Genomic DNA, 11709 nt, shown 5'->3' on the forward strand with positions numbered 1-11709 from the left:
AGAAACTTTCCCACTAGGTCCTATGAACTTCATAGCCTCAGGCTTTTGACCAGGGTTATTTGTACCATATATGAATTCCCACCCAAGGAATGGGCCTCAAATCCAAACAGAAAGGCTCGTTTTTATCCCAGAGGGAGGCAGGATGCTGGTTCCACTTTTATCTGTAATGTCGAAAATTGATGATATAGTTATTTATAAAATTAGTTTTGTACCATTTCCATCATTTAAAGGTAATCAGAGAGAGAAAAGGATATACTTAAGAACTGTGATTTTGACTAAGTTCCTAATGCTGCCTACATTCATCTGGAGGCATTGCCTCTGAGTAAGAAGGTAGCACCTTCAGATTGAACCCAATGAGGAGCAGTTGAGGAGGGTTCTTTATGAGACAGTAAGATTTGCTTAAGCTTTAGAGATGACAGAGAGCTCATTCCAGTATGAGGTTTTCCCCTACTCATCCTCCACTTGAGTCAATAGAGAATGGGGTGACATATTGTAGAGCCCCAAAGAAAGGAAAATAGAGTTTCATTGGGAAGAAGTAAGTAAAATGGTTACAGACCAGAGGAAGGTGACCTAGTTAGGTGAAGCCAGCATTTCTCCAGCCCGTTTGTGAAACACTGGAATGTCTACGGCTCAGCACCCTTATCTTAGTGCCCTAGTGAGCGCTGTGACAGAGTATGTGAGGACATACTGAGAGCATGTTTCAGCCATACCAGATTCCTATCTGTCAAACAGCCCTTCTAGGACTTCCCCGTGGCAGCCCCCCTCCCCTCGCTGGGATCACTCCCAGAATGTCACTGGTAAGATAACACAGCCAAGGGAGGGAGAAGGAGGGCGGACTAAAAATAGGCACCTAGAATAAATCAGCCCAGGAACCAATGCCTAGTCTTTCCACTGGAAACTGAGGGCCCAAACAGCTCCAGCCTGGGTGGTAGTGGTTCTCTGAAGAGGGTCAACTAGGACCTTGTTGAGTCACTGAGGGGCTAGGACTGCAACTTCCCATTCCGCGCAAGCTCGAGCTGAAGTGCTGTGAGTATCTGGAACCTAACTTTCCGCTCTATCCGGGAGGCATAAGTCCAGTTCTTCTTGTTGGGCCAGCATCTGGGAGCTTAGAAGGTAGAAGGGGAAGACCCTTTAGAAGGGAGGAAGGATATCATGTGGGCTTCTTGCTTTATCTGTCCCAAAGTGTGTCTGTGTTATTTTGTTACTTTGTTTTGGTCTCAGTTTCTGGGTTGTTTTTTTTATTTCAAAAATGTTTTTTGTTTGATTTTGGTGGTAGTGGTGGTGGTTGTTGTGGTGGTGATTTTTGATACAGAATCTTGCTCTACTGCATAGTCTGGCTTGAACATCTTCAAAGTAGAAATTCTGCCTCAGGCTCCCTAGTGCTAGGAAAAGAGGCATGGGCCACTATGTGTGGATACACTTATTTCTTCAGGAATATATGTGGTTATCTGCCACAGAGGTAAGGTTAAAAGTTTGTTCTTGTGTCCCGACATGGCATTTGCATGACTGGGAGTATGCAGTAGAGTGGGCTTAAGGCCATAAGGACAGAGTTTCTTAAGATGGAATAAAGAAGGTGAAGCGTAAAAATCATCTAATAATGTCTTAAGGAATGTTCTAGCTCCCATGAAGCCATCCACTCTCCCTATGAGAGTTCTTACTCTGGGTACATGGATTCTAAGAGAGCGCGTTAGATAACATAGAAAGGATTTAAAAAACTTGGAAAAATAAGCAATTGCCTGTTGTCTCCTAACTCCTAACCTCTAACCGAAATTCAGAACAGTTTTCTAAGATAAAGGTAGGCAGCAAGTGGTGGTAGTGTTACAAGTTCGTATGACTTGCTCACCAGAATAAATCACAAACATATCATATTACAGTGTGGCAGAGGTCCTGAAATTACATTGACTGTCAACCAGCACTCACAAATTATTAATAGATCTTGTTATTTACTATATCTCATGGTGTTAAAAACGAGTTGATAACATTTCAAGATAGTTGGTTTTTCGACCATGTACGTATTACTTTATATACTAAAAGCACAACAGAAAGGATCCACGGACTTTGATTTTACCATTTCCAGTGTCACAGAGGAAATGTTTTAAATAACTACACTATGGAAATTGAAGAGAAACTCTTTGTTTACAGTACACATATATACTAATTGTTTATTAATAATCTAGAGCACGGTAAAGCTACATAAGAGACTAGCTGGATTTTCTTGTTCTTATCTAATTGAGGCACACTTTACTCAAGTGCAAGCAGACATGGCAGCTTTCTCTCTGGGGCTCATTATAATATAAACTGTACGGTGAACTTATTGTGTGAGCTAGGTGAGAATCCAGCAGACCCAAGTCCCCCAAATGAAATAGTAAGAAGGGAATCTCCGTAGACTGTCAGGAGAAGTGGTATGTCATGGGAAGCCTTATCCTCTTTGAGGAGTGGGTGGGGGGTGGGATGGGGGGAGTGTGAGGAGGGGAGGGAGTGGGAACTGGGATATGTATGTAAAATGAGAAAAGATCATTTTTAAAAAGTAATAAAATAAAATAAAAGTTCCTGAAATTCAATATGATACTCAAAAGCTAAAAGCTGCAGTGTAACTCAGCATGAAGCAAGAGAAAGGAATGTATCTATGATTCATGTTACAGTCCAAGAAAGAGGGGTGAAAAGCAGAGAGATCTAGATTTTATTTCTAGTTCGGGTAGAATGCATCTGGCTGGTGTAAGGCACTTCACAAATGTGTTAACTTCTAAGCTCTAGTTTCTACCATTTTTTAAATGAGGGTATTGTTTATGCCACTGTGACATACCTTTGAAAAGTATAAGTTTACAGATACTTTCTTGGTTCGTGATAACAACATAATTCACAATAACAATGATATGGTATTAGAAAAGTCCCCGGGACACTCTAAGCTTTGAAAAAAATGACTTATTAATAAGATCCCCTCTAGCTCCAGGTTCTCAAAATATTAAGTAGGGAACAGTAATCATAGAAAACCACAACATATGTACTATATTTGTTCCTAAAGTAGTTGATGAAAAAGATCTATTGTGAAGAAACAGGAGTTATAGAAAGAAAATAATATTATAGGAGTAATTGTTTCTCTCTTGAAGCACTAACTATCGTTTGTGTCTATAGATGAGGAAACTTCACCACAAAGTAGAGAATAGTCATAGAAATCAATAATCAAAGCCAAGTGTTGTAGTGCACCTCTTTAAACCCAGCATTGAGGAGGCAGAGACAGATGAATCTCTGTGGGTTCTAGGCTAGCCTGATCTACATAGCAGGTTCCAGGACAACCAGAGCTCCATAGAGCAACACTGTCTCAAGAAAATTTTTAAAAATGAAAGAAAAAAAATAAATCAGTAATTATCATAACTAAATCAAATTTAAATTTGTCTTCATCAGCATATAGTCATTGCATAGTGTTTGGTTTCATAAGGGCATTTTCGTCCAGATGTGTCCTGTCCTTTGACCATATGCACCCCATTGTCCTTCTCTTTCTTCATCCCTTACCATCCTCTTTCTTTATTCTGCTTCCTTCTCCCAGAAAGTCTGCTTCTACTCTGACTTACAGACTTAAATGATTTTAAGCATTATATAAAATCTCTAGGATCCACAAGTGAGAAAAACAAAGTTCTCTGAATCTGAAAATTTTACTTTGTAAAACATGATATCATTTTATTGCAGGAGACATAATCTTGTTTTTCTTTATGGCTGATTAAAGTTTGTTTACACATACCAGTTTCCTTACCATTTACCTATTGTTGGATACCTAAGTTGGTTCCACAACTTGGCTATCATGAATAATACTATTATTAACATGGATGTGTAAATAACTCTGGTATGTTCACTTAAAGTCTTTCAGGTATGTACCCATGAGGGGTATTACTGGATCATATAATAGTCCTACTTTACATTTCTTTTTATTCTAGATATGTATACCCTGTTAGGTGTATAGCTAGCAATATTTTCTCCCATTCTGTAAGTGGTGTCCTCATTCTATTAATAAATGGTTTCTTTTACTGTGAAAAACTTTTAATTTGATATAATTATATTTGCTAGTTCTTTGTAATTATTTCCTGTTCTATTGAAGTCCCTTTCAGAAAATCATTACCAATGCTGATTTCTTGAAGTGTTTGTTTATTTTTCTTCTAGTAGCTTGAGAGTTTCAACTCTTACATTACTGTCTTTGATACATTTTAACTGATTTTTGTATAGGAGGAGTGATATGGATCTAGCTTCATTCTGCTACATGTGAATATCTAGTTTTAACATCACCAAATATTTAACAGGTTTTATTTTCTGTGGTTTCAGATTTTATACAGCCTTGTTAAGAATCAGATGGCTGTAGCTGTATAGATTTATTTCTAGGTCTTCTATTCTCTTGGTGTATGCGTCTGGTTTAGTGCTAGTACCCTGCAATAATTGTTACTGTGGCTCTGTGGTATAATTCAAAATAATTCTTTGATACCATAGTATAAATAGTTTTTACCCATAATGATTTCAACTATTTGGGGTCTATTGTGCTTCAGTATGAATTTTAAAATGATATTCTTTGTTTCTGTGAAGAGCGTTGTTGGAATTTTGATTTGAATCTAATTAAATCAGCAGATTGTTTTTGGTAATAAGGCCATTTTCACAGTATTAATTCCTCAAATCCCTGATAATTTGAGGTATTTCTGTTTTCTACTGTCTTTGTCAGTTTCTTTGTCCAGTTATTTAAATTATCACTAAAAAAATGACTTTTCTATCAAAAGTTTTTTCTAAGAGATAGCACTGACTTAGTTATGGTTTTTATTGCTGTGAAGAGATGACGTGACCACAGCAACTCTTATAAAGGAAAATATTTAATTGGGGTGGCTTACAGTGTCAGAGGTTTGGTCCATTATCACTGTAGTGTAACATGGTGGCCTACAGGCAGACATGGTGCTGGAGAAGCATCTAAGAGTCCTACATCTTGACTCACAGGCAACAGGAAGTGGACTTGTCACTGGGCATTAGCATATATGAGACCTCAAAACCCACCTTCACAATGATACACTTCATCCAGCAAGACCATGCCTATTCCAACAAACCGCATCTTCTAATAGTGCCACTCCCTTTGGGGGCCATTTTCTTTCAAACCAACATACCATTGAAGCCACTGTGAATGTTTCATGGTTTCTTACTCAGTATGTTCATTATCAGTATATAGAAAAGTTCTTTAGTTTTATGTGTCAATATTTTATCTTGCTATTTCACTTAATATGTTTATCAATGTTGAGAAGGTTTCATTTTTTGTTAAAGTCTTAAGGGTTTCTTATGTATAGCATCATATGGTCCGAAAATATGCAGTATGGATAAGTTGACTTCTGCCTATACAGATACGTTGATTTCTGCCCTTTTTTATTTGTGTTCCTTTTATTTCTTTGTCTTATTAAAACTTCAAGGATTACATTTATTTTTTCCTGTTTTTTAAAATTCTTTTTATTTATTCTTTGTGTCTTTGACATAACGCCCCCCAATAAAATAAAATAAAATTTAAGAGAAAAAGAAAAAATCTTGTTATGAAAGCTATAGAGAGACATAGTGAGTCATGCAGAAAACCCTTTTATCTGTATACCTTTAGGTGCAAGTGCTCACTGCAAACAGTCATTGGTCTGTTTCCAGGCCTCTGGGTTCTTTTACACTATTGATGCTTGACCCTCATTGGGACTCGTCTTGGATATCCTTTTGTTGCTGTGTTGTGGAGATCCTGCAGCTTTGGGTCTGCAGAACTGGCCCCTTCTCATGATGCAGCAGATCATAGATGGGGTGGATGATGAGACGGGCCAACTCATAACCGTGTTTCTAGGCCGGGGTCGTTGCAGGGTTGGTCAGTTTCCCATCTTGATCAACAGCTACCACCAGGCTGAGCTCTTCAGTACTGCTCCAGCTGGTTCATCCCTTGCAGTGATGAGCAAGGGGAGGGCCAGTTCTCCTGCTTTCACACCCTCAGGGTTGGCTCTCCCACACCTACATATTTAGGACCAGCTCTACTGTGTTGCCCAGTTGAGGTACAGGGGCCGCTCTCCTGAGTGCAGCACCTGGACAGGGACAGCTCTCTTGCTCTTGTGACCTCAGGGTCAGCTCTCCCATCTGCCACAGGCAGTGAGGGGCAGGGAGGACCTTCTCTCCCCCACCCACATCACCCTATGGCAGATGAGGCCTGGGGCCAGATCTCTCATGTTTACCTTATAGGGACCGGTTCACCCATGCCCCACCTCCATCCCCATCAATAACGTCAGGTCTACTGTGCTGCCCAGGTGAGGGTTTAATGCCCAAGCTTAGACTTCAAGAACTACATTTATTAAAAATAGAAAACAATCAACCCTTTATCTCTTTTCTGGTTTTAATGGAAATGCTTTGAAATTTTCCCTATTTAGTATACTATTGGCTATAGGTTTGCCATATATCCTTTATTTTGTTGAGTTATATTCTTTCTTTCCTGGTTTCTTCAGGGTATATATCATAAAGGAATGTCAGACTTAGTTTCAAGTGTTTTTAGAAACTACTGATATCGTGGTAAATATTTTATTTCTTTTATGCCTTTATCACTCAACATTTCTATATTTTTCTAATCGCTGAGTCCACTCTTTACTTTCTTGTATTTCCATGATTTTTGCCTCTTTTTGAAGTCAAGAATCAGATGTTTTCTTTCAAATTCCTGAAGACTTGGGAGAGTGCTGTTTGTTCCTATTCTGCCATCTTCCAATTCAATCTATCCTATATGTCATTAAAATAATAAAAGTTGAACTTGATCTAATTAGCTATGGAGAACCATGCTCAAGTACATTTCAAGCAATTATTCCAATTACTATCATTATCTTCTCCATAGTGATAAGGAAGTCCATATTGAGAAATTAAGAATGCCCTAGGCCACACAGTTACATGATTGAAAATCAACTCCAGACCTATGTTTTGCCCCTACCCCACATGGCCTCTTCATCTGCAATGGGGACAAAACAGATAGATCCCTATAGAACTTACAGTGCATTAGGATGACCATTAGAGTTATGTGAACACGAATTACAGAGGAATTAACTCAGAAGACATGTAGTGTCAGAAAGAAGGAAGATATACCTGGAGAGGTATCATTTTTATCCCTTATCACTGTATTTCAGAGTATAATTAGAAAAAGGTGAAATGAGGCTAGAGAGGTTAACAAAGGCATATGACATGTAAAGCATTTCATGTGTAACGTGAACAACATCAAAAGCATTGTTTGGGACTGGAGGTGCAGGCACTAAGGAGGCTGAGGCATGAGGATTGCAAGTTTAATGCCAACCCTGCCTCAAAATTAAAACAAAAAAGAATGCTGGGGATGTAGTTCTGTGACAGAGCAAGAGTATGTGTAAAGCTGCGTAATCAATCCCTATTACTGAAAATAAGAAAATAAGCAAAGAAAAGAGAACTCATTAACTGATTTAGAATAGATCACACTTGTATTTTTATATTATCATTTTAATCACAATACAGGAAAGATATTGAAAAGGGAAACTATAGTTAGGAGATTACTGTAATGATTGAAGCAAAAAGACAACAGAAGCCTAGATAAAATATTAGAATGGGTATAAAATTCTGATGGTCTGGAAAAGTCTCTAGGTTAAAAAAAATCCACCAGACTTGATGGGATTGAATGGAAGTGGTAAGAGGTAAGGAACTAAGATATGTCTCGGAGATTTAGTTTGACAGATGATAATAAACTGGTATCTAGATTAAATCTCATGATAGTAATGGTCCCTGTATGATACTGCTGACTTGAAAGTGAACTAAAAAGAGACCCGAGGGTGGGACAATGGTGTAATAACCTAGGAATCATTAGCATAAAGGTGAGGGCTAACCTAAGCTCTGGGACTGAGATGAAAAGGATGGAAGAAAACACAGGGGAGTACACATATTCCAGTGAAAAACTGTGAGGAGAAAATCAGGGATTATGCTCCTTAAGAAGTCGATAGGGGTTTGTGGAATGGAACATTAAGTAAGGACAGATACTTCAGAAAGTTTACAAAGGTGGTAAAGTACTTGACTGGTGTATATGAAGCCCTGGATTCAATCCTAATACCATAAGAAAAGAGAAAGAAAAGAAGAGAGGAAAGAGAAAAAGATTTTCAAAACACCCAATAGGTTCAGTCACGACGATTCTACTTTTGAAAGTTTTCTTAGATTAAGGGTGGATAGAGTCATAGAGTAGAGAAATAAATAGGAGGTAGGCGTGTAAATAGTATGTTTGGTAAAGAAGAGTGATGGAGAAAGGGGGTTTATTTACCAAGTTAGTTGAGGGATAGGACCTAGTGTAAAGAGGTTGAAAGTGTAAAATAGCTCATCTATGAAGCTTTTGTGTAGAGGTAGTTATCTTTATCCTAGAAGCCCCACAAAGCATGAACTACTATTTCTGTCTTGTAGATAAAGAAATTAAATCACAATAAAGAGACTTGCCCAAGGTACCTTGTTAGGATCTTGGAGAACTGAGATATAAACCTAAGTCTGTTTGATTCCCCAAATTCTACTTACATTGCACCCTAAGAATGAATAAATAGTAAGACCATATGCAAAGCTGATGCTGACAGGTGAGGGCAGAGTGACCTCACTCACCTACCTCATAATATTCTTTAAAGAGGTATTTATTTACCTGAGGCTGCTATCAAACAAAGGGGTGGGCTAGATAGTGAATTATGGAGCTGTGAGGCCCTGAGTCCTAGGCTGAAGAATATGGGAAAGCAGGGAGACCTGGACTCTGAAAACCCTACAGCTCACCCTGACACCATTACAACTAAAGGGAGAAAATGTCACTTAGAGAACCTAAGGAGGGACTGGTGCGGTCAGATTTTAAGCTAAGTTCATAGGTAAGCCACAGGTGATTTATTGAGGCCTAAAGAATATTGAGGGGAAAAGAGCTGAGGTTTGAGTCAAAGCCCTAGACTGCATTTGATAGAAAATGGGAGAAGACTTCAGTCAAAAGATGGCAACGCAGAAGGTTCTAAGTGTCAGCGATCAACGGTTTGGAGGAGTCCTGAGGGAGAAGCTATTCATCACCACAGAGAACTGGCTCTGTAAACCTGCTGTTTCTGTCATCTACTGCCTTCATTTTGATTATTTTCTTTGTGATGCCACCTCTTCATTGAAACAATCAATACCCTTAGCATCTATTTCTTAGACACCTTTCTTCCTGAGATCCAGGGGGTCTTAGTCTGACAGGAGGGTACAGAAAGCTCAGGAGAGGGATATTGATGTGGTCACGGGTGAGCAGATGTGAAGAAGTCAAAACTCAACTAAAATGCCAACTGGTGGAGTTGAGAGCTTACCCCCTGAGATCGTGATTAGAGTACCCATGGACAAGAGTTGGATGCCATGAATTCTCACTCTATTGAGCTGCTCACTGCCACACCTAAGCTAACTCATTAATGTCACATTCTCAACTGAGGAAGATACAGCTCCCACGTCACTAACCGCAAGGGATGGCTATCAGCAATAGGGAACTACCTGATGGATGGAGGGCCCTTGTCTTCACTTTGTTCACTACTGGCACACAGATGAGTACAAATGTGTCTGTTTGGAGATGAGCTCTAATTATGACCTTCCTGAAATCTCCAAAAGCTCGGGGAAATTTTCCAAGAAGTAGGAGGTTCAAGGGCAGGCAGGAGAGGGTATGCTCAGTCACCAAGCTCTGAAATGCCCTGGCTATTTGGACAGCCATCTTGAGTCCTAAAATTGAAACTGAGAAACAGGACACCCATGGATGAGTATCCTTATGGCGAAGGTCAGAGAGTAAACATAGAGTCTGGCATTCCAGATTTTTGATAGGGATGGTTTGTTTTTGTTTTTGTTTTGTTACCCACAGATCTAGAATTGCAGCTTCCCCACAATGAGAATAGTCCTGTTCCAATAAACCAGAATGAGTCTCATGGACATCGCCAAGATCTTCTCTCTTCTGCAGCCTGAAAAGGAGGAGGAGGACACTGACACGGGAGAGAAACAAGCTCTCAATCAAGCTGTATATGACAATGACTCCTGTACCCTGGACCACCTTCTACAGCAGGAGCGCTATAAACGGTTCATCAATAGCAGGAGTGGCTGGGGAATACCTGGAACACCCTTGCGCTTGGCAGCTTCTTATGGCCACTTGAACTGTGTGAAGGTCCTACTGGAACATGGTGCTGATGTAGACAGCTTGGATGTCAAAGCACAAACACCACTTTTCACCGCTGTTAGTCATGGTCATCTGGAATGTGTGCGCGTGCTTCTAGAAGCCGGCGCCTGTCCTAGTGGTAGCATCTACAACAATTGCTCTCCTGTTCTCACCGCCTCACGTGACGGTGCTGTTGCCATCTTACAGGAGCTCCTAGGGCATGGTGCAGAGGCCAATGTCAAAGCTAAATTACCAGTGTGGGCCTCAAACATAGCTTCATGTTCTGGTCCCCTCTATTTGGCTGCAGTCTATGGGCATCTTGACTGTTTCCGCCTGCTTTTACTTCATGGGGCAGATCCTGATTACAACTGCACTGACCAGAGTCTCTTAGGTCGTGTTCCACAGCCTCGCACACTTCTTGAAATATGCCTTCATCATAATTGTGATCCAGAGTACATCCAGCTTTTAATAGATTTCGGAGCTAACATCTACCTTCCCTCTCTCCCCTTGGACCAGACCTCACAAGATGATAAAGGCGTCAAATTGCTGCTACAAGCCCGAGGTGAGTGGTGATGTTATATACCTCACAGCCTTCTTTATTGTAGGTCTCAGGGCTCCAAATCATCATCTAAGTCCTTCCCTCTGGGCTGAACTAGAAACAGCTCCATCTTCATTCTCCTGGCATCCTGTGGAGAAAAGGTTAAAGATTCCACACGAGTAAAAGGGTCACTAAGCTGAGGTATACAGAAAGCATTTATAGAATTTCTGGTCTTAGATCTGCCAATGACTGGTTGTTTTGATGCCCTGAGCATCTCTTCTCTAGACCTCTAGTGTATCTCCATTGTTACCATGCGTTGGGGGATGGTTGGTACAGTTTTTAGAAGGGAAAGGGCATTAGGGCTGTAGGAACCATGGCAGAGTAGATTTAGGCTTGGAAAGGATAAATACTCTGAGAATTGATGCTCATAATCTGTTTCTCATTGCCATAGCCACTCCACGGTCACTCCTGTCTCAGGCCCGTTTAGTTATCTGCAGAGCCCTGGTCCAGGCCAAACAGCCACAAGCCATCGACCAGCTGGATATTCCCGCTGTGTTGATTAGCTACCTCAAACACCAATGACAAGTTCTCAATCTTCCAAGGAACCCGTGATACCTCCAGAAGACACCTGGTAAACCAGGTAGCTTGAATATAATATGCCTCATGACTTCACTGATGTATTACCCTCCATAATAAAGCTCCCAGCAAAGTAACGGTGTCTGTTGTTTGTGTGGGAATGGGGGAGGGCCCCTGTGGAAAGGGTTTGCTTTGCCATAGGGAAAAATTGCCAGAAGTCTGGTCCTCAAAAGCACAGAGTGGAGAGAGATGAAACTGGCTCATTCTCAACAAGACTCTTGGTAGTGTTTGCTGACCTGGTATAAAGGCTTTGAAAAATCCAAGTATGTGGAAGAAGCTAAGTAGGCTTGAACTCCAAGCAGTTTTTCTAGACTCTACTCAAGCACATGCTGACTATTCCCAAAGTCAATATCATTATCTCTATCTGAGCTAGGGGCTAGAAATGTGCACC

At 40.3% G+C, this 11709-nt stretch overlaps 1 protein-coding gene across 1 annotated transcript; it reads left to right on the top strand.

The window, feature by feature from the left end:
* The first annotated feature begins 865 nt into the window (after positions 1-865).
* On the top strand, positions 866-11395 carry Asb12 (ankyrin repeat and SOCS box containing 12). The gene is made up of 3 exons (XM_048417964.3): positions 866-1026; positions 9857-10706; positions 11134-11395. Exons 2-3 carry the CDS (start codon positions 9911-9913, stop codon positions 11262-11264), a joined length of 927 nt encoding a protein of 308 aa, XP_048273921.1. The 5' UTR covers positions 866-1026; positions 9857-9910; the 3' UTR covers positions 11265-11395.
* The last annotated feature ends 314 nt before the right edge of the window (positions 11396-11709 follow it).

This window comes from Myodes glareolus, chromosome X (assembly GCF_982192425.1).
Source record: "Myodes glareolus chromosome X, mMyoGla1.1, whole genome shotgun sequence".
Classification (NCBI taxonomy): domain Eukaryota; kingdom Metazoa; phylum Chordata; class Mammalia; order Rodentia; family Cricetidae; genus Myodes; species Myodes glareolus.